The sequence below is a fragment of the Apostichopus japonicus genome, chromosome 9 (genome assembly GCF_037975245.1).
Source record: "Apostichopus japonicus isolate 1M-3 chromosome 9, ASM3797524v1, whole genome shotgun sequence".
Classification (NCBI taxonomy): domain Eukaryota; kingdom Metazoa; phylum Echinodermata; class Holothuroidea; order Aspidochirotida; family Stichopodidae; genus Apostichopus; species Apostichopus japonicus.
The window spans coordinates 23,484,129-23,509,044 of NC_092569.1; the positions used below are offsets into that span (position 1 = coordinate 23,484,129).

The 24,916-nt window shown below is 36.2% G+C and overlaps 2 protein-coding genes across 2 annotated transcripts; both read left to right on the forward strand.

The window, feature by feature from the left end:
* The first annotated feature begins 1,305 nt into the window (after positions 1 to 1,305).
* Positions 1,306 to 5,513, forward strand: LOC139973009 (protein toll-like). Its single transcript, XM_071979353.1, has one exon. The coding sequence runs from the start codon at positions 1,447 to 1,449 to the stop codon at positions 3,340 to 3,342; it is 1,896 nt and encodes a 631-aa protein (XP_071835454.1). The 5' UTR covers positions 1,306 to 1,446; the 3' UTR covers positions 3,343 to 5,513.
* Positions 5,514 to 6,091: 578 nt separating this feature from the next.
* Positions 6,092 to 23,081, forward strand: LOC139973955 (uncharacterized). Its single transcript, XM_071980846.1, has 6 exons — positions 6,092 to 6,678; positions 18,409 to 18,499; positions 20,135 to 20,257; positions 21,815 to 21,922; positions 22,431 to 22,532; positions 22,936 to 23,081. Exons 2-6 carry the CDS (start codon positions 18,433 to 18,435, stop codon positions 23,079 to 23,081), a joined length of 546 nt encoding a protein of 181 aa, XP_071836947.1. The 5' UTR covers positions 6,092 to 6,678; positions 18,409 to 18,432.
* Positions 23,082 to 24,916: the final 1,835 nt, after the last annotated feature.

Below are 24,916 nucleotides of genomic sequence, written 5' to 3' on the forward strand. Positions count from 1 at the left end.
TTATGGATTATTACATCAACTTATTTCGTCAATTTTGGATAGTGTTGTTTGAATAATTTCACGTTTTAACGATTCATATTTCCCAGGTTGCAAGCTCAAACGAAAACTGGGAGGTTATAGTTAATTAGTGGTAACGATAACGATATAAAGCATACCATACGCATCATCTTTCAGTGTATCAAAGCGGATATATAGTACAGTGTTTTTCTTATAAATATGAAGTCGATTTTGCTTCATTGGCATTGCAATGTTACCATTCTGTTCCTTTTGTTGAATATATTCTTGTTCGGTGGATGCATGGTCAACGAAACGATTTGTCTACAGCAGTGGGACTGTAAATGGCGAACTGATTTTCCATATACCCGCACGGAGGGGCAATGTTCATACCTTCTGCCCGGATATTACCCTATAGACGGCCCCTCTTCTTCAGCTCCGGAAGGAAGCAGATGTAATTTAAATGTCGATTGCAAAAGGGGAGACGTTAACTCCACTGAGATGTTTGAATGTATACAGCTCCTTACTTCACAGTCGCTTGTGGAATCTCTGCGTCTTTACCGTTGTAACGATTTGGAACTTAAAAATGGAGATCTCGAGTTTTTAACATCTATGATAGAATTTAATATATCATACGCTGTCATAAAGGAGATGCAAGATGAAGTATTTTACAAAACAACCAACCTTGTTACCGTAGACGTCTATCAGGACTACGAAGCAGGAGTTAGCATATCGGAATATCCCCGGGCATTTATAGGTCCTGTGCCTCAAAGCACGAGCGAAATTAGCAACACTTTCCTGCCAAATTTGAGACATTTGATACTTTCTAGCTTTAATTTTTCAACGGGGATTCCAGAGAATGCTTTTCAACACCTTGGTGCTTTGCAAACTTTAGAATTTGAGTTTGTTACCCTCCAAAACAGCGATTTTCAAAGTATGCAAAATTTGACAGAACTTGCCCACCTTAAAATTTACGACAGTCAAAACATAGACTCGCTGCCACCACGTATCTCGACTTTCATGCCAAATCTCCAACATTTTGAAATCTCTATGACTAATATTTCTAATATAACTGTTCAACAGTAAGAATCATTCCATAAGCTGGAAACACTCATATTGGACTATAATTTGCTTGTAGATATTGACTTGTTGGCTTTTCAACATTTGACAAATCTGAGGAGTCTATCTTTAGCTGGAAACCGACAACTACAGATAATTCCTTTCTTTGACAGACTAACCCAACTTGAAAAACTTGATCTCAGCAACTGTGCAGTATCTAATCTTTCTCTTGAAGTATTTTCAAATCTCGACAATTTAAAACATTTGAGTTTAAAGAAGAACAAACTAAAGCAAATTCCACCCCTTTTCACGAATTTTCCAAGTATAACCGGAACTATAACATTAAAAAATGTTGAAATCGTTGATTTATCAGACAATGAGATCAGTAGCATTATGACATACACATTCAGTAACTTAGAAAATCTGAAATCTATAGATTTGTATAAAAATTACATTACGGAAGTCCATTATAGGACATTTTATAATTTAAAATCACTCGAAAAAGTGTCTCTGGAATTCAATGCCATTCAAAATATTCACAGAGAAGCATTTGACGGAATAAGTACCTTGAAAAACTTGAATTTAGAGGGTAATATGTTAAAAAATTTCCCAAAGCTTTCAAATGTTAATTGGGAGGTTGACCTTCATCATAAACTTCCACAAGATCCCTTTTCAACGGACATACGTGGTAATCCACTCCAATGTAACTGTGACATGTTTAGGGATGTGTTTACTCGTGTTGGTCGAGACATATGGCAATTGCAATATTACTACGATATTATCTGGCCTGGCAATTACTTTTTGACAAACCAACTTTTCGTTCAAGCGAAATTTCTCGAATGCCAGACAGAACTATACGGCAAGAATAAAATAGACCTAATGCTACATGATCCAGAGAGGTGGTTCTCCTATGTTTCGTCCATTGATTTATGTCCCCATCCTTGTCGGTGCCTCAGCCAATGTTCAAACGGGCATTTCTATGCTGTTTGCCGGCATGCTAATCTGACTTCAATACCAAACGGATTAGGCTCGTGGGTCAATACTCTCTATCTTGAAGGAAATATGATTACCCAATTAGATTCGACATCACTTTCCAATATGCCTGACCTTACCAACGTTGACTTGGGAGACAATCGAATTTCTTCCATAGAGGACGGCACCTTTCATAACTTGCATAGTTTACGCGAAGCATCTCTACGTGGTAATAACCTTACTGTGATTCGTTCCAATACGTTCAACATCTCCTCGTCTCAGTTGAATCACCTTGATATATCGTCAAACGATATTGCTGACATCGATCGTGACAGTTTTCTAAGCGTTTCTTCTTTGGAAGTTTTAAAACTTGACCATAACAAATTACAGACAATTTCTCAAGGAGTCTTTGATAATCTACACAATTTATCGATGTTAACGATTAGCGACAACCCATTCAACTGCACTTGTGATTTGCTGTATTTAACAGATTGGTATGTAAAAGTAGCGTTTGTTCCCGAAAGGAGTTTCTCTAGCGATATTGCAGATATAGGATGTGCTCCATTTTTGAACGAAACTGAACTTTACGATTGGATGCAAAAGCAAACGGTGACCTGTAACCCGGTGATTCCCCCCTCTGACAGACCGAAACCATTCCAACATCCTGGAGCAAGCTCGGTTATAGTTATTCTTGTTGGGGTTTGTGCTGCTGCAATTACTTCATTTGTTTTGGGTTTCATCTACAAGTTTCGGTTGGAAATATTAGTCCTCATATACACAAAGACAGGTGTGAAAATATTTGACAGAAATGCTAGTAACGAAGAAGAAGAAAAAATATTTGACGCTTTTATATCTTTCAGTAGCATGGATAGGCAGTTTGTTCTAGAAGAATTCATCCCGAGACTGGAAAGTGAAGAAAACAAACGAAAACTCTGTATTCATCATAGAGATTTCGTTGTAGGTGAATGTATTGCAACCAATATTATTAATGCTATAGAGAATAGTAACAAGATTTTAATACTGTGTTCTAAAAATTACTTGGAGAGTGAGTGGTGTTCTTATGAGTTTAAGACATCACACCATCAGGCATTGAGTGATCGCAGTCGTAGAATTGTTCTCATCATGATGGAAGATGTCAAGAAATCAACATTGGATAAGGAAATCAAAGCTTACATCTCAACTAATACTTATTTAGAAAAGAAAGATCCATTATTTTGGTCAAAATTACTATATTCGGTGCCAGCAGCTAAGCGTGGCAATATCGACACATTGAAAGAAACGAATGCAAACAATGTCTTTTCTGAAACATGTGTTTAGACCGATTATTGAGTATTTATCCCATTCAGATATGATATGAGAAGTGGGAAGAAAATGTCACCCATTATAAGGGCTGGGTGGCTCAGTTGGTAAACCGTAGGGCTTGTAAACCAGCCTAGGTCACTGGTTCAAATCCGATTCTAGCTTCAACTATATCTGCTCATTTTAGCCGGTTCACACAGAGATTACAGTAACTACTGTAAATCTTAAAGTTTTTAACCAACGTTAACACTGGATTATGCTGACAAATCTGATAAATCTGTAGCTTGTGCTACTAGGTTTACTATAAGAACTGAAAATATGTGTAATCCCAACGAATCCCAACAACTGGATTTGTTGGAATTACACATATCCTCAGTTCTTACTGTTATCCTAATAGCACATGCTACCGATTCATAGCACGATCTTGTCTTTACTTTGGTACAGAACTTAAAGATTTTTAGTAGTTACTGTGTTCTCTGTGTGTACCAGGTCCCCATTTCCATTGTATTATCCGTTGTTAATTCACTTGACATGTGTAGAAAAATAGAAATATTCATGGAATGTAGATTGAATTTAGTTATAGTCTAACCACCATCGTGTATGGTGTTTCAGCTTTGCGTTCTCATATGACAAAACATAAAGGACTTATTAATGGCAGCAGGTTTCAGATTTCTTCCTTGTCAACCAAAGCTGGATATGAATCAGATACAATATTTATGATAGGAATTTTAAACAATGGGAAGTGACGTAAAATTTAGAGAAACTGATTCGTTATCACATTTGTGGTAAGGAACCATATACGGCGCAATGTACATTTTAAAGTACTTTATCTGTTTATTATCGTTTTGTCTGCAATTTTGTCTAAACTTATCGAGTAGTGCTCAGAATGTTAAAGATAAGATATTCTATCACATTCCAACAAATGAAGGTATATCAAATATTCAATAATTGTTCATGGACATTTCGTAGCTCCGACACGTTATTCATACCTTATAACCTAATCTTATAATCTATATGATATTATTATTATAATTATATATATATATATATATAGCCTGATATGTCGAAATATAATATTTTATAAATATAAACTTTAGTAAATATGAATATACATGTTTATACGTTAACAGTGTACAAACCTTTCATAAGTGGTTTCGCGTCAAACAGTTTTATGTTCATTCTCGGCTTTGATTGGTAAATGATTTAGTAGTCCTAGCCTAAGTCTAAGTTAAAGGAGATTGGCAAACCATAACAGATTGTTTCAAAGCGGATCAACTCCGTATCGTTTATCTCGATTTAAACAGCTAACCACATGTACATAATTCATGAAATTTACCATAAGATCCTGACCATCTTCCCACTGTAAAAAAAAAAAAACGCACTCTCAGGTTGAGCTGTAAGGTAGATCCAATTCATTTTTACGAACCATGTAAGCAGTGGCGTAGCTAGAGTGCGGGTAGGGGTAGGGTGGGGATGGGGTCGTCTATAGCAATATTCAGGGACGAAACGGGAACGCCTAAGAAGTTGCACATGCACAAAAAGCATATACACTGGCAACTGTAGTTAAACTAATGGAAATGATAGTAACATTTTGCATCTATATTTTGCATTTTGCATTTTGGCAAAATTTTTATATGGGAGAGTTCTTTCATCTTCTTAGAACAAGCCCTAACAGGAACGTCGGCAAAGTTGCATACCCATCCGCCCCCCCCCCTCACTTTGCCCCTCTAAATTCCAACCTGAAACAAAGGGTAGAACCTATAATGGTGTCATAGAAATAACATATCAATGTAAGTGCTAATTAATTCTTAATTTCTCTAACTCTTTAAAAGGGGACACATATTTTGCTTTGCCCCCTCACACCATGAAGACTGTCTACGCACCTGAGTGTAAGCTATATTCACGAGGAGATTGATATACTCCAACTAGACATTTAATCTGGTCAAATTGGCTTTTTCCCTTTATGGATTGGTTGTGGTTTAATCGAATCACAGAAATTTATGTTCACGACGCATGTATTTTAATTTCATATTAAGTTTCATTTTAATTTATCAATCATGGATCTTTCTTTCACTTGTGAACGACATATAGTGCCAAAGGAATATTATAATTCAAACATACTATGCAACTGCTTTAACATGTCATACCATGTGTTATATACAAAAGAAGAAAACCTATATTGTTAAACATACATTTTCTTCCTTCACTATCTTGAAGTGTAGGGTATGATTGGCCATTGTACATCATTTACCACAGTTACCTCTTTTAAATGTGGTTCCTACTGTTTCACCAACACATATCTTAGCTAAATGTTTACTACGTTGTCTAAAGTGTTATATTATTACAACATTAACAAATGGGGAGTTTGAGTTGCGGGTGATGGGGGGTGGCTGGGGTTTGAAGTTGCTTAGGCTTTGTTGTGGTTTAGATTTTCTTGAAACATTACGTTGCAGTTGAATAATTCAAAATGGTGTCTAGATAAAAGAGATGGCGTCAGACGCAGAAACTAACCTATTCCCAACCGTTCAATCCATCGGCCCCCTCTGCCACCCCCCCACCCCCTTGTTCATCCACAAATGGTATACCATCGATATTAGCATTCTACATATTTCAATGTTGTCAGAACTACAAACAGAAATACGTATCTACTTTTAACACTGTGATGACGCTTTAGGAGTGAAGTGACCGTTACCAAAGGGGGTTTTATGCCAGATACTCTGCAGTATAAAAGAGCGATACAATTCAGTCTATAAGTAGACCTAAATTTTTAAGAATTGACTCAGAGGCAAGCACCGAATTCATCTCTCGAACTAGAGATAGTTTTGTTAGTGTATTGTGAGTGTATTGTAACTTGCCAGGAATTAAGTAGTCTAATGTCACAGTGCATAACTATTGCAATGTGTTTCTGTATGGAGCACACCAATTCCTTACTTCTGTCGGCGTGAAAAGTGTTGAGGGTTTTGAGAGGATGTGTCACGGCATGTTAAGTATCCGCTGGTAAATATAGACCTGACATAAACACTCATCTATTGGTGAGTAACTGAACAGGAAACTCTCGCGGAAGAAGGTCTACATGTCTTCCTACACCGCAAAGGAAATTGAGTAAGATAATGAAAAGAACAGAACTGAGACACGACGTCTGTCACGTATGATATATGTCCAGATAGGATACCACTGTTTCTATACTCGCAAAACGACTCGCATACATTTCTTGTAATCGTCATGTGCTGGGCTTGAAATTTATTCCCGTTCAGAGTTGTTGACTCAATGTATGATAATGGATAATGAATTGACAGCACCTCATATCAGCAATGAGAGGGCGAATATCCTTCATAAATGAACCACAAGGTACCGGTAAGTTTTAAACTTGCAATAGCCAACCACCCTATTTTAACGTTTTCAATGGAATACCTTCATTTCCCGTGTTATATATAAGTTATAGCTTAATGTACGATAGATCTCCCCGAGAGGGCCAACCAATTAATTTCTACAGGTTTGGAATGGGTTAAAATACTTTATTAATAGGAATGCATTGGATACCGTGTTCGACGTGAGTAAACTTGTACGACCGATGTATAATTATACTAAACGTATACTTCAAATGTCCGGTAAAAAGACTACAAGCTTACATGTTCAATGCATACTATGGGAAGTACACATTTTCGCCTGGATTATTTAAGAAACGAGAATAAAAAGCAAATCGTGTGGTTCTACTCCCTTTCCAAGTGATTCGCTAAACTCACATGACGTAACATCATCAGGATTGTACGAGCTCATTCTCAATTTAAGGGGTGGGGGTGGGTGGGGTGGTTGGCTTTGTGAATTGATTAAATTGTTTGGTTTTCGTACCGACGATCTCTCTTGGGTAACTTTTCATAAAAGATAGTATCATATACAGTTTACAACATAGGCTACCCCTAGTAACTTCGATATGTTATTACCTGTCAATTATACATTTTAATTGTGGTAATGGAAAAGTTTGCATATTATTACCTTTTCAACTGTGTGGATAGATCCAATCGCTTCGAATATATTTGTAGATATATATTATGCGTGACTATCTGGACAAAACGTCTGCGTACCGTAAAAACAAGTACTTATCCAGGTACCGCACTCAGCCCCTCCCGATTCAGAAAATAGTGTTTTGACACTAAACAGTATAGCTATAAACAACATAGGTTTGATCAAGTATATAAATCAGCAATGGAAATAGGAAGCGTGAGTCGCACGTGGTCAATCCTTACGTTTTGTTTATGTTTTCTTATGCGATGCTTTATTGGTACCGTGCCGTTATATGGTAATATATTACTGTAGGTATTTCCCCGATGCTAGCACCCCCCCCCCCCACACACCCCAACACCCTCCTCCGCAAACCCATGTAACCGTTAACGAATTCTGGTTGCCTTATCGTAATAATACTCGACAGCAATGACGACCTTATTGGCATGCTTGTTTCCATGATAAAGTGGTTGTCAAATGTTTAATATGTAGTTTATGAACTCAAGCCGTCTACAAACATTTGATATAGTTTAATTGTCCATTTGACAAGGTTTATGAACTTCCTTAGTTTTATAGTACTATAGAAATGTCAGCATTAATAACCATTAACAGTCTCCCATCAAACGTACAGGGCATATAATGAATGATAAGTTAAATTAAATGGAATTTATCATAATAGATGTCTGTGTATGACATACACAATTCTATTTATTTAATGCCATGACGTCACTCAAGTGATCGTGAGGCACAGCCATGTTTACTTACACTATTAAAAAGAAGAATATTTTTCTTTATCAAAATTTCCAGTGGACGCAGATTTGACCCAGGGCTGTACCGCTGTGAATCCCTCACCCATGCACAGTCCATTACAATCTAAAACAGAGTGAATTAAATTCATAATGACAATAACTTTTATCATAAACTATCATGTTATACACGCCCGACAGCTGCTTGTTAATTGGAAAATTCATAGCATATATTAACAAGTTTTGACATTGTAGTTTCGCACATATCTTTCTGGCTTCAGATTTGCAGTCGTTTCTCCAATTATCCTTCAAGTTTTGTTTAATTATGATGTGATTGCATATCCAAGGAATATGAAGTTTGTTATTAGCAAGTGGCTGATTTATTAAGAAAATATCTGTGACAGTCATGAAGTGTATACGTCGCCTTTTTGACAGCATAGTTTTACAGCTTTATATCGGCCATTTGCATTACTTCTATATACTGTGAACTCTTCAAGGGAGGAATGACCCTTTAAACATCTGAAGCACATCAATGACATTGGCTGGACTACTTTTTCTAAGAAATCGTTTCATCAGGTACAACACAACATTCAACCGAAATACATAAGAACTTATACGAATCAAACGGCTACATTGCATTACACTATTGTCAAGGACAAATGATGTAGAATGATATTCAAGGGTGCTCTGCTATTTGAATCTAAGAGAACATGTTTTGGCTTAATTAACACAATTTACCATGTAACACAATGAAGTAGGATTTAGGTTGGGATGAGGAGCCGACTTCATAATCTATTTATAATAGCGTTAAAGGAGCATTATGGAGGTTTAACATATTTTACAGCTGAATATCTTGAAAAACGGAACATCAATATAGAAACATTACTAGCACTCATTTCTCTTTGTGTATTAGAATATGGCGTATGAAAATTAAAATTATGACTGAAGATATACCCTTGCAGCGATAGCATACCACATTAATGGAGTACACATCTGCACAAAAGGTTAACCTTTTCTTTAAGGTAATGCATAAAACTAAGTTTTGTAGCAACTGTGTTGGTACGTGTTCAGACATTATCGTTATCTTCCTTTGATTTGAAGTTAAAATGGTGTGAAATATAAGAATTGGAGATGTAAAGATCGTTAGAAATGAATGATTAAAAGAGATTAATCGCCGGGGAAGGTTGTTAGAGTGAGTGCTTGATAGGGTTCCAACCCAACATCATGTCAATTGAACCACCAAAGTGCGATATGGAATATGATGATATAACCGGACCCAGCATAGCTAACACATGTCATGTGTTTGTTATATACCGGTAGGCCTATGCATACTCTTGCTGTAGTATCAACTGCATTTTGCGGTCTCTTTCAAGACCTTGGCTAACTTACGTAAAGCGAGGCCTATACGCTCGTGCTGTGAAATTAGTCCTGCGCCCTCACGTCCTCTGAAGTTCATACCGAGGAAAACTGGTAGTATCTGTTCCCTTCCTCGGCACCTGATACTCAAAGCTAGTACAGTAACTACTGGTGCCAACTGTAACACGTGTTACCGTGTTATGAACACAAAGTAAACATTACTGATACACGATTGTGGGACATTGACAGTAGTTGTTGTACCAACCATTTAGTGGCCTTTTTCGTTCTCGGCATGACGAATTGTAGTAATATAAAGAGAGGCGTGAACTGGAATCAAGCGGTACGGTACCTCACTTACTTCATCTCGTAGGCCTTTTCATCTTGTTAGACTCCATGTCTAGACGCGCAGTTCTTTGCCTTACATGGGAACAAGTTAACAGCTTTGCAGTTGTTACTGTAGCACCTATATCACATGTTACCGTGTTACGAACACAACGTAGTCATTACTGATGCACGGTTGTGGGACATGAACAGTAGTTGCTGTACCAGGTATGAGTATCCGCTGTTCTAGGGGACTCGTCTTTCAACATATGACAATGATCACACAGTCACAGTCTCGATGTAAATGGGACTGGGGTTGAGAGTGAATCAATAAAGTAGTTTCGTTTTTCGTGCTCAGGTTCTTTCTTGGCTGACTTTTCTTTGGAATGCATAGCTCAATGTAAACAAATAGTCGCTAAATAGTTGTAGAGCAATTGGATTATTTAACGTTAAGGACATAATCGAAATTCATGTAGTAGGATATTAGCAACGTCTTGACCAATATTATATCTTGAGTTGTGATGTTACTTGTATGACACTGACCAAGCCATGTATTTGGATCAAACGCAGTCTAAAAAACTGGACATAGAGTTAACTTAGTAATTATCTTCTTATCAACTGTCTTATTCAGGTAAGGAAAAACGTGTGTTATTCACTAATTAAATGTTAAGTTTCAGTTGCCAGTTGATAATTTCAAGTGTATTCCTAACTCAGCCGATTCTCATGGCTCGTGGCTTATCGGTTAAAACTGGTAAAGGTGTGTACCAATTAATCAGTTAAATCTGATGTGTGTTATAATTCTTAACATGTGTTACATTTATGACCAGTTACCACTGAGTAGGACTCACAAACAGAAAATACTAAACACACAATCCTATGCATAATGATTGACTATAATTTCGCCAATAATTTCGTCCAAATATATCATATGAAATATATCAGAATAAAATGCAGGTTTAAATCATAATTTGAACACTTATCTCTCTTCATAGATCGATATATCATGTACATAGTTATAAAACAAAATATCTTTTATCCCAAAAAGTGTAAATTTACAATGAAAATATGCTGATGCCACCACTTATTTCATAGATTCTCAAATTATCAGTCATTTTGCCAACATAAAAATCCTTTCTCAATGTACGAAACTTCCTGTATTACCTTGACATGAGATAAGTTTCTTCTACAAGACACTTAAAATATCCGCTTATATATATACTTAAACCAACAGAAATCAAGATAAAAGTTTCCTTAACAAGTATTACCTAGTTTGGGAGGAAATGAAGCCTTCACTCAACTCAGGACAGATCGTTTCCTCATTAATTCTTTCCAATTGCCTTTCAATTTCCTTTGTATGGAACACTGTCTCAATTCACAAAAGAGTTAACTTCTAAGAATATGCCGAGAGTTTTCCTGGATTTAGAAAAAAATGTCTGAAACGCAAAGATTCCTGAAAAGTTACGGTTGGTGTAATAAACGAATGGAATTAAGTGAAAGAGCAAAGTTTCCTCAATAGGTACTGAAGGATCAGAGAGAGTGCAATTTGGGGTGGGAGGGGGGGGGGGTGTAGGGCGGATTCGGTAGTTGTTTCTTGAGGAGACAAGTCTCAAGATAACCTTAACTCTCCCAACAATTTCGTGTAACAACTGTCTTAATTTCGTAATAAAAGGTAAATTTAAATAACAAAATGGCACTTTTCCATCATCAAAATGTATAGGGAAAGGTACTTTTCGTTACCAAACATACAGCACTCCTAATTTATGGAAAGGGGTACTTTTTAGACTTTGCCGCTGTGAACTGGTGAAGGGCCAAAAGTAATCGAGTGTGTTGTCGTACACTGTGAAAAGACAACGTCTTATATGAAACTAAACCTCTAATAAAAATAAGATATTAATAATTAAGTCTTCCCGTGTTAACAATTTATTCTAGCAATTTACGAATCAAATATATCATGAGCTTAACACGAAATGTTTTTTTTTTGAAAAATTCTGAGATAAATGTTTCAACCTCGAGTCCAACTTTGTGTCAACAGAACATAAGTACGGTCTCATTTTAGTTTAAGTCATTCTACATGCATTTGTTTCTATCAAATGAAATATTTAACATACACTCATATACAATCAACGATTCCATAATACGTTTTCTTGGGCAATATTTCCACAAAGTGCAAAAAAGATCGTAGTCTTATTTGTTTCTACAATTTAATACGCAATCTTATATCCAGAATGGGTACGAGTTTAGGCCAGGCGAGAGGGGATAATAGGTGACCCAGGGCTCGGGGTCAATGAGGATATCCACGGGGACGAATTTGAAAATGTATCAAAGTTTATAAAAAATAATGTATGCTGATTGTCATAATATAATCTCGGGAATATGATGGTGCAAGTAAACTAGCTGTAATTAAATCAGCGCGTTCCTCCGCTGGGGAATGAAGTTCGATTACCAAACAAACTATTAATATACTTATAAAACTAAATGCATAACGGGAAACACTGCAATTTTAGATAACGATAAAGGGCAAAAAATATTTTATGTCTACTAGAAACGGGGTTCAAACAAGTGGCCACTGGATTACAAGCACATCGCTTCACAAATTCAGCTATCCAGCCATTAGATGGTGACTCCCTAGTATAGCATGATATATTTAAACAGAATTTCTAATGTAATCTCTCCCCTGCATCTTTTCGCTTGAATCCGACAGAAACTTAGGCGTGATCCCTTGTTAAACGGTAGCAACATACTGTGGCTTCTGACTTGCACCCACATCAAAGAACTGGCTGTAGGGATCTCAAACAACTAAGGGTTGAATAGCCCAGTTGGTATTGCGCTGTGTCTGTTACCCAAACGCCACTGGTTCGAATCCAGTTCTAGCCATGACAATTTCTTTGCTCCTTTTCAATAGTTTGTTGTAGTGATTCAGTACTTATATGCGATTATCCTTGCTTGTATAAGCTCTATAGTTGATTACTGTAATAAATGAGTTTAGCAGCGTACAACAACATCAGCCTTATTGATGTTTGCCAAGCAGAACAGAAATGACAACAGGGAGGAGGGAGGAGGGAGGAGGGAGGAGGGAGGAGGGAGGAGGGAGGAGGGAGGAGGGAGGAGGGAGGAGGGAGGAGGGAGGAGGGAGGAGGGAGGAGGGAGGAGGGAGGAGGGAGGAGGGAGGAGGGAGGAGGGAGGAGGGAGGAGGGAGGAGGGAGGAGGGAGGAGGGAGGAGGGAGGAGGGAGGAGGGAGGAGGGAGGAGGGAGGAGGGAGGAGGGAGGAGGGAGGAGGGAGGAGGGAGGAGGGAGGAGGGAGGAGGGAGGAGGGAGGAGGGAGGAGGGAGGAGGGAGGAGGGAGGAGGGAGGAGGGAGGAGGGAGGAGGGAGGAGGGAGGAGGGAGGAGGGAGGAGGGAGGAGGGAGGAGGGAGGAGGGAGGAGGGAGTAGGGAGGAGGGAGGAGGGAGGAGGGAGGAGGTAGAGGAGGGAGGAGGGAGGAGGTAGAGAAGAGACCATGGTATGTTACGTTAACTTAATGAGAAAGCACCGGATTAGGGGTGGGGAAGTGGGTGTAGAAGATACCCCATGGCCTCACGAAACTTAAGCATGCCGTATATTGGTTGGATCTTTGCAATCATAATATCAACTTCAGTATAGTATTATTGATCACAGTGCTACTAAATTAATACAGAAAGAAAACCAATATGCAATGTAAATATTAAAGTTGATCACGTGTATTTGTTTTGATATATATGAAGGAAAAGAAAGAGAAAAGCACCACAGAGTTTGGTGAAGTACCATATGTGAGAAGAAGCCCGAGTATTGCTCGGTAGTAGCATAAAGAACACTGTCAGGTACAATCAACTTTTCGCCCAAAAAGGAATGAAAAAAGGGCGGTGGTGGGGTGTAGTTTAAAGAGGTCTAACTTTCATTTCGGTGAATTTCAGATTACAGTTTCTCCCAGGAAGGTCAGTCCATTCAATACAAGCATCCCACCAGTCACCAGAGCGAAAGAAATATCGAGAGTTGAGATCACATTCGTCGCATCGGTTGTACCACCAGGCACTACCCTGTGACAAGGCGCAATTACCAGTACCGTGTTTGTCATTATCCTTGTCGTTCGTTGTGAAGGACATGTTTCTGTGAATTGCAAATGAGTCTGTGCCTGTAACCAAATATGAAAAAAAAGAATTAAACCCATAAACAAAACATGGTATAGGTACGCGATCAACTTATGTACAGAAAGAAGGCACATATTTATTCCAAATATATATTTAATTTTAATCTAATACAAATTTAAATTTAAATTGTTATTTCAGTGGCAGAAACTAATATGGAAAAGAGAAATAATCCACACTGGTAGTTGAAAACCACTTCTCAATCTGTTTTGTCCCAAACTCAAGATATGGTTAATTGAATGAAATCTGTTTTGACTGACAAAACCCTCGATTCTTCTCCTGAGTTTATCACAGTTGTAGGTTTTTGATGTCATCACTGCGAGTGTGTTTCAAAGTCTTTACTTTTTCTTTACCTTAGCCACTGTAATAATTATGAATAAAGTTCACCATGTCTAATTATTGATATAAATGAAATCTGTATTGTCGATTTGAAGCGTAATTCGACTTAATATTTCGTTTACAGTGTACCCTATAGCTCATGTTGAACATGAAACACTAAACAAACACAGAATGTAAAGTAGTATACATTATTTCATAACACCTATAGGCAATTGAACGAACGTATTTTTTATTGTTTTTTTCCACTGCAGTAATTTTAGTCCATGGGAGATATTTACCCATAGTTAACCCTGTGATATAATCTTTTGCCGTATCTTAACAAAAATGTTCACACACGATTAAGGATTTCGATATAATATTAATTTGCATTAATATGTCTTATTTTCGATAAATTCAACTCTGAACATTTTATTAAATGATGTAACGTTAGGTTACCGTTGGAGGGTGTTCTTTACCTACTTGAGCTAATAAATACATCTATAAGAATTTGTTTCATTGTTATTGTGTACCCATTTCTTAATTCTTATATTTATATATTTCTTATTCATTCGTTCTCAATTGCATATTTAAATGAAACGAAAATACTTAAAGGAACTTATTAGCCCACAAAATATATATTTTGAAAGGGTATAGAGAGTCATTTTTGTTAGAGAAGCACAAAATGCTAACATGTACTTTCAGGTAAGTATTGTCCGAGCTCCACCAGTCTGTATTTACTGCTCTCGTCACTGATTCGGAATCGATCATATTTGGCAAAGTAAGAAACGCCGTGTTGGTTATTCAAATCAATCCGAATCTCATACTTCTTTTGATTCGTCAAGAGAGAGATTTTGTCGCTACCTAACCAAAATTCCTCGTTCAGAAAACCGAATTGCTGCCAAGTTGGCCTTTCATGTAAATGTGTGTGCTAAGAGAGCCTGAAGTTGTCGTCACTTGTAAACAAACCTCTTCATTCAAAAGTAAACAAAATTCGTACGCTGCTCCCGGGACGACTAAAGGGGTCTAAAATTGCCTCAATTGACATAATGTTTGTGCCACATGTACTTCAATTCATGTTCTTCAACGTGCAGGCTACAAACATATCAAACAAGATGTTATCCTGCTTCTTTGTGGCATTTTTCCTGAAGGAGAACATTCGGTCGGATTGGTAAAGACTCTATAAGGAGTATCCCCCTACAGCCTACAATGATTCTGGTTTGTACGATAAGCACAATCCATATCGTTACAGTACTGTACATGTACCACCATTGCCAATAAAAAGTTTGAAACATGATTATGTTGGAAGTTCTGGTAATTGTTAGGGACCCCTGGATCAATCTACAAGGTGTGAAACCTCCTTGGCTAGAGCCTGTAGGACATAAACAACTACAACAGCCAAATGTATGATCGCGTGTGAATTTGTTTATTACGTTGACCTTTTTAACATCAGTTTAAGTACATCTCCACTTCTCGCGATCGCGTGCACCTCGAAGCTGATTAATTGAAACCATGCATGATGTCTTTCTATAAGTGATTGTTCTCAACATAGAATAGTTCCTTTTCAACTATTGTATAAAGCCTTGCCGTGAAACAATAAGTCAGTTCTCACCGCCTTAACGAATATACTAACTGGTAAATTGAGCACAAAAGAAGCTTTAATAGTTACCATGAACAGGCATGGCTATCGAGGGATTTGTAGCTAATATAAGTCTAATAAAATGGTTTTGTCAATATATATTAGTTGCAGTTGCCAATGAATACACTTTTTGATATGTTCAGCTCAGAAATACACTTAATTAAAGTCGTAGACTTTCTTCAATTGTATTGACAGTGAGTAACCAAAGAAATCATTCACATCGTTTTTATATTTTTATTTATATTTTATTGTTGCTTGTGGCTTTTTTTTGCCTTATTGGTTCTTTATATTGATTATTTTGGTTTTTGTTACTATTTGTTTTTAGGTGTTACATTGTAAAGCGCTTTGAGCAGCTTTGCTGATTATGCGCTATATAAGTATTACTCACTATTATTATTATTATTTTGATTTATGGTAGGACGATCTGCAAATAAACCTTCACCGCTGCCTTTTAAGGGTTTGAGCGAAAAATCAATCAACGCTTTTAATGAATTTACTGAATGGTACACCGAACACAAAAGAAGCTTCATGAAAAAAGATATTTTTCCTTCGATTTTATTTCTCATGAACAGGCGAGGCTTCAGAATATTGTTTTATTAAAGAACAATGCACCATCAAAGTCCCTACCACTTAGCAACAGTAGCATATATCGATACATATATTGATATATCCTTTATTTGCAATAATTTCCTAATGTGATCATGTATGTGTATTTATTTGTTTCATTGTGTTATGATTGTACAGAGTGCACCCTATATATCTGTATATATATACTATATATCTGTGTACCACTTGCTACACATTCAATTCTTATTTATACGCTTTAACACACCAGTAGAATCACTGTGGTCGAGTGGTACGGACTTCGGTTCGTGACACGAAGATCCGGGGTTCGATTCCTACCTTCGCCTAATGACTCCCAAGAGGACGAAACCGGTCGTGAAGTGGAATTTCTCTATTGAATTAATATGTATCTGTCATACCACTTCAATTTTCATATTTATATATATATATATATATATATATATATATATATATATATATATATATATATATATATATATATATATTTGCCTTTGTCGTTTACATCCATTTCATTAACATAAAGTATGTTCACAGTATCTCTTTCGAGATCCGGATTTAGGAATCACAAATGATTTCGAGTTAGTTAGCATCATGTTGATCTCTAGAGTAGGGCAAATATGTCACCAAAAACAGAACTAGTATTGTTCAATACAGGTAACTAACGCGGAATTAGGGAATTGGAGTGGAATTACGACCTTCCTAACAGGTTTGAACCTCTGGACATACAATCAGCGCCATAGGCTAGTGGTTAGCAGTGGTTAGCATCATGTTTGATCTCTAGAGTAGGGCAAATATGTCATCAAAAACAGAACTAGTATTGTTCGATACAGGTAACTAACGCGGAATTAGGGAATTGGAGTGGAATTACGACCTTCCTTACAGGTTTTGAACCTCTGGACATACAATCAGCGCCATAGGCTAGTGGTTAGGGTGTCCGCATATAAAGCGGGAGGCCCGGATTCAAATCCCGGTGGAGGCTGGAAGTTGTTTCACTGTTCTGGATTTTCCAACTCATTACGTTTTCAATTATATATATATATATATATATATATATATTCTATATTAATTTTCATGGAAAGACTCAGAATAGTGACTTACAATAGTGACTTAGCAGCCAATTAAGTTTCGTGTAACGCACCTCCTATATACTTTGATAGTCGTTCCTGGAAAAAAATGTAACCATGACTGGTTTCACATGAGTATCTTAACATCATAACTTAGGAATGCTACAAATTATCTTATTCCAATTTTCTAAGTCCAATTTACTTAGTCCAATTTTCTAAGTCCAATTTACTAAGTTCAATTTTATACTGCAGTAGACCATTGATATAAGTTAGACATGATATGCATGAACAAACAGATAACTTGTGCATTAAAACAACCATATATAGTAGAGCATTGTTAGTGTCCGGAGAAACAAGAATAATGTAGCAAAGACATATTGCTCGTAATGGTCATATAGGCTACATGTGAACTCTATTCTATAAATCCATAGTCCACAACCGCTAAGTGTTCGTGGACAGTGGTAGTACCTGTTAAACAGAAATGTGAAACACTTCAGAAAAAAAGCAATAACATACGGAAGGGCAGAACGAAAGGGAAACCCAACGATGTCACTAAAGTGTATTTGTGGGGGACTAACGAAATAACTATAAGAAATGGCCGCAATATGATTAAAACATAAGACTTGTACCAAAAGCATGGCTATAACTTCCAGTGAAAAAAAAAATATTTGTTTTACTTAAACGATATCCATCGTCACTATAAAACGATATTTATATTCATATCTGTGGCAGTCATATTTGAGACGTAACTTAATGATTCTGGAGTTGCTATGGTGAATTCAGTAATTATTGAAAGAGTTATAAGTATACATAAAGTACATTCACACTTCTCAATCAGAGCAGTTGTCTTGATGTGATTCTTAGCTCGCATCGTCTGTTTTCCAACTATTTACTTCGTAGATTTGAGACGTTTCGGAAGGAATCATGAAGCCATTCACAATAATCGCCGCCATGGTTTGCGGAATTTATTTACTGCTCGAATGGACCGAGGGTAAGCTGCACCTCTTAACGTGTTTCTTTTAGCTCCATCTTTACCAAGAAAACGTGCTATTTCAAAGCTTGATTCAGGATGATGAGTTCCCTAATTTTCTGTATAGATATGTCATAAAATATTTATTAAAAGTAGTATGGCAATACTTATAACGATGTAGTGGACAAATAGACTTCCCTTATCTTGAAACTTAATATAAATATGTGTCATTTCAGCCGATTCACACAGAGATTACAGTAAATACTGTAAATCTTAAAGTTTTGTACCACAGCAAATACTGCAGGATCGTGCTGACAAACCTGATAAATCGGAAGCATGTGCCATTAGGATTACAGTAAGAACTGCGGATATTTGTAATTCCAACAAATGAATCAATCTGGATTTGTTGGAATTACACATATCCCCAGTTCTTACTGCAATCCTTATTGCACATGCTACCGAATTATAGCACGATTCAGTTTATACTGTGGTACAAAACTTTAAGATTTAAAGTAGTAATTGTGTTCTCTATGTGTATCGGGTGGTCATTTACAAGTTATCGGTTCAGTGGAATCAAAATGTGGTTATCCTATCATTATATGTCATGTTGTTATTGACGTAATTTCTATATATAATATTTGTCTTTTGAGTAATGCTGCCACAATATTAAGCTTTCAATTTGCTAAAGGGATTAACGTCTGTGAAAGAGTAGATGTAACATTTCTGTCGCTGTATTTAGTCGCTGTATAGTGACCACAGCGAGGTAAACAGTAAATAAATCACGTTAAATTATGTCCATATCAATTTCAGATAACTGTCATAATTTTCAAACGTTTAGGGGTTTGATATTGACGCCAGATGTTCACCTAAAGTTAACGATGCTCTGAAGATTATCAATATTAAACACGAACATTGTAAAGCTATTATCATAAAATTAAGAACTTTACCAACTTGCTTTAAGCATAGACATAACCTTTACTATATCATATCTGCCAGGCCTTTCAATGTGGTTCTTTCATGACACACATATATTTCTAATCGACAGTTGTAACATGTCTTATGATACGTTACCTGTGCTGTATTCAAAGAAATGTGCCTCATATGTTAAACTTGACTATGTGCTCTAATTTGTGACAGTGTATATAGGTTAATAATTATAACAAGCTATACTGTTTCTATGTTCGAGTAAGAGCATCACGTTTCGTTTTTTTAGAAGTTTACAATATATTACTCAATAATTCAGCGATCTGAATAAACTAAGATCTCTGAGACTTATGACATTTAAATATGTATGTAAAATGCAGGTTATTTTTCAAAAATTTCTTCAAAAATGCTTTGACATACAAAAGAATTTTCTTGACGTAAAAGAAGATTTAGAAGTTTTCACTGTCATTCATACATGTGAGACTAAACATATCGTTTTATCAAATTTACTGAATGTTACTCATAGCAATATATACTAACGTCAAACAAATACATCGTAAATTATGCAAATAGCACGAAATTTTATAATGAACTAGAATAGTTTTCTAAGGATAATATCTATCGAGAAAAATAAAAATAGGTAACAAGGAGGAAAAGAATCATATCTTTCATGAATTTCATTCCTTGTGTTAAATATATATACTAAATACGTCGTTATTATTCCTCTTCAAGGAAAGACTTGCTATTACACAACAACAATTGACGAGAATGGCGCTGTAAAGTGGAACAGAGACAAAGGAGATTGTGATGTCATCAAATTTGGGGGTGTTAAGACTACCGCAACACCAAACACAGGTGAGGGTGTTTATCAGAGCATAAATATTAAACTATTTTATGATGACTGGGAGCCATGGCAGAGTAGAAACTTCACAAATGTTATATTTTATTTACTGTTTTGTCGAGTAAAAGCATCAAGTATATAGATGTTTACTTTCATCGAATTCTGTTATTCTTTTATGTTAAAGATGGCATTTTGATAATCGGTAAGTGACACCCTAGACATAAACAAACGAGATGAGTGGAATAATTTGAATAAACATGCCCAAATTACCAGATCAACATTTGTCTATAATTTCACCTAATAAGCTTACCTCTTAGAACTCATCTCTGAAGACAAAACAAAGCTTTAATTTCCTACCAATGAACAAACGGTTCCTATCATTATTCAGCAGTATTGAAAGGAGGATGTTTGATGTATGGTTCTTCAAGCAGTTTTCATGACATAAATACATAAAAAGAAAGGAACCTAACATAATACAGTTAAGATTCAACGTATTATAAGGCTTCCCGGATTACGATGAATATCGGCATATCATGTATAAATGCAATGCGCCTATACCTTTAGCAATCACAATAGGCTCTACATAATATTCTATCCAATCGGACACCGACCCAGAAATAAAGCAGATATACTTAATGAAATGCCCTTAAATTCGACTCAATCCCTCAAAATATCTAGTATTAATGTAATTTAGCCAATACAGTTTCTTTGTACATATTATGTTCCGTTCATTATACAACAATGAAACCATTTTGTTTTGCGAAGTTTTTGTGACAAAGTGCATTTATGTATCTCAATAGACATGTCCCCATGCAAACAGTGTCACATAATGTTATCTTGATTTTGTCTAAAGTTAGTATTGGGCATATTTAACTTCTAAACAATTATTGTGTTCATACACAACAATTGTCCTTCAAATATTGTTGACTTTCTGACGTACAAGTTTTTAAACTTCTCAAACAAACAATTTAATAAACAAATTCAATATATTAAGCTACTCTATAGTTTCAAATCAAATATTTATACTGATGCCATATTATTTTGTTTGCTTAAATTTGCTAATCATCAGTCAGCATGTATTATCTGAAGGTAAACTGAAATACTATTTTTTGTAAGCAATGCGATGGTTAATCTACTGTAAATGTAACATGCGTATGTATAGAAAGATGATGCCACAAAAGTTAAAATTTGTAACTCATGCAAAATATTTCCAAAATTATTCTTACCGAAAATATATGATAACATTTCTTGCATCCGGTTGTGAGTCATAAACTAACTTTACTTAGTTATATTTTCAAGTGAAATTATAACAAGGATTCTGAGGATGGGAGCTGAGTAGGATGTACTCCGATAAACATAAATTAAGCCAAATATCAATTAAAAAGGGAACAAAGTACAAATTTGCAGGTCTATCTAAGGATTGCTCATTTCTTATTGACCCAAATTATTCTTAAAAAGCTCTTGTTAGAAAGATATAGTTAGGTAATAGTCTACATGACTACGGTCAAGTAAATTACAAATCAAATTAACACAAACTTAGATCATATATTTCTCTTCAACATATTCTTCAGGCAAAGAAATTTCAACAACTACTGAGGATATCTTGACCTCTTCAACTGCACAAACATCAGAGGATATGCCATCCACAGAAGCTGTTGGTAGCACTAATAATCCATCAGGTGGGTATACGTTCTTTAGTATATTAGAAGTTTATCTGTTGTAACCATGCATGCATACATATACCATCCACAGAAGTTGTTGGTAGCACTAATACATTACCAAGTGGGTATACGTACTTTAGCATATATGGCAGTTATCTGTTTTAACCATGCATGCATACATATTCCATCTACTGAAGCTGTTGGTAGCACTAATGCAAAAGTACTTGTTCTTCATTAGATTTTCAAGTAAAGTATAACAAGGGTATTGAGGAGGGGAGGGGTGTGGGATGTACTCCGATAAACATAAATTAAGCAAACATTTGAAATAAAGAGGGAAAAAAGTACAAAATGTTCGGGTTATACCAAAGAAATCTCATTTCTTATTGACCCAAATTATTCGTTAAAAGCTCTAGTTAGTAAGATATAGTTATGTAACAGTCTACTTGACTACGGTCAAATAAGGTACTAACCAAATGAAATCAAACTTAGATCATATATTTCTCTTCAACATATTCTTCGGGCAAAGGAATTTCACCAACTACTGAGGATATCCTGACCTCTTCTACTGCACAAACATCAGAGGATACATCATCCACAGAAGCTGTTGGTAGCACTAACATTCCACCAGGTGGGTATATGCACTTTTACTTATTACAAAGTTATCTGCTGTAACCATGCATGCATACATATACCATCTACAGAAGCTGTTGGTAGCACTTATGTAAAAGTACTTGTTCTTAATTAGATTTTCAAGTAAAGTATAACAGGGTATTGAAGAGGGGAGGGGTGTGGGATGTGCTCCGATAAACATAAATTAAGCAAACATTTTAAATAAAGAGGAAAAAAGTACATAATGTTCGGGTTATCCTACAGAAATTTCATTTCTTATTGGCCCAAATTATTCGTTAAAAGCTCTAGTTAGTAAGGTATAGTTATGTAACATTCTACTTGACTACGGTCAAGTAAGTTACTAAGAAAGTGAAACAAAACTTAGATCATATATTTGTCTTCAAAACATTCTTCTGGCAAAGGAATTTCAACAACTACTGAGGATATCTTGACCTCTTCAACTGCACATACATCAGAGGATATACCATCCACAGAAGCTGTTGGTAGCACTAATAATCCACCAGGTGGGTATACGTACTATTGCATATTAGCAGGTTATCTGTTGTAATCACGCATTCATACATAAAATTCACAGAGCTGTTGGTAGCACTAATACATTACCAAGTGGGTATACGTACTATTGTATACTAGGATGTTATCTGTTGTAACCATGCATGCATACATTTACCATTTACAGAAGTTGTTGGTACCTTTAATACACTACCAGGTGGGTATATTTACTTTAGCATATTATGTGTTTATCTGTTGTAACCATGTATGCGTATATATAACATCTACAGAAGCTGTTGGTAGCCCTACTGTCGAGTCATTGTATACAGACTGTCAGGAAGTTTATGACGCTGGACATACACAGGATGGGGTGTATACAATCATGCCTACTGGATGGCCTGGTTTACCGTTCAACGTATCTTGTAAAATGGAAAACGGTGGAGGATGGACCGTAAGTCTTGATTTATAAAATAGTAATGTTTCAACTATGTTTCTGTGAGTTATTATGATTTAGTCTATTGTAGACGGCAATGGAAGTACGAGTTCTGTTTTTGGTTTCGTTGCACTTTTATAATTCCTTACCAGGAATGGAATATATTAAAAATACTTTAGTAGATGCAAAGGGTGGCAATCATAAAGAAATGTCCCCCCCCCCCCATAAAGAAAAACAAAACAAAGAAAAGAAAAGTCCTAAATTTGTCATACTGAAACATTATTTTATAAATTTATAGTCGTGCGGTATTTCTTAAATAAGTTTGTGTCAGCTTGCTTCAACTTTTCCAATAACTATATTTATTTCATTATTTTTACCCGCTATCTTTTCAGGTGTTTCAACGTCGTACCGATGACTCTACTAGTTTTTATCGAAACTGGACAGCGTACAAAGAAGGGTTTGGTGACAGCAGGAACTTATGGTTAGGAAATGAAAAGCTTCATTACTTGACGAACCAAAGCAACTACAAGCTTCGATTTGACATCACTACTTCCAGGGCATATGCTAATGATAATGTGGCATATGCTGAATTTACGGAATTTCAAATCGATTCTGAAAGTAACAACTACAGACTGAATAAATTGGGCAACCGCAGTGGAAATACTGGTTTGTTGCATATTTGATATTTGCGCCTTGCCATGGATAATAGGTCAAGTTAAGTTACTAGTATGCTCACAATGAAATTCATGTGAAAGTGGTCGTCACGGTTTCAGCACATATTGATGTTAAATCTTACCTACAAAATATGTACTAAGAACACTGGATCACAAACCCTTAAAAAGAGGGTTTGGTGTAACATCCCGCACCCCACCCCCCCACGCTCCTTTCTCACTTCACATTTTCTTCGGTTGTTTCGACGAAATAATTATATAGTTATAATCCAGTTCAGGGTATGTAGGATCAGTCGCACGCATTAATTAGAATGCAAAAACCGATAGAAACAGAACAAGTGATGAAATAATTCCAAATACCAAATTTCTGTTTATTTGTCTCCCCCTTCCAATCATCTCAATTTGGGGCAATTGATATGAAGAAACCCTTTTTTACTTTCGCCAGTTTTGGTGTTATAATTTTGAAAGAGCAAAGAAGGTTTTGCCTCTCCCAGGCTGGACCCGTAACCTTAACCGTATATCAATTGAATACTGTTGGTATCTTTGACAAAATATTGAAGTAGTTTGGCTAGTCGATGAACAAGCATGTATGCTGAATGAGAAATCATCAATCTAAGAACAGGAAATATTACGGAGGAGAAATGCGACCATATATCTTCACAGAACCAGTAAAAGAGAAATAAATTATTGAGGGCTTGCAGTGAACATATTCCACTAGCAGAATACATTTTTCTTATAACATATGTGAAATTATTATAGCAAGAAGAGCCGTACACCGTATTTCAAGAC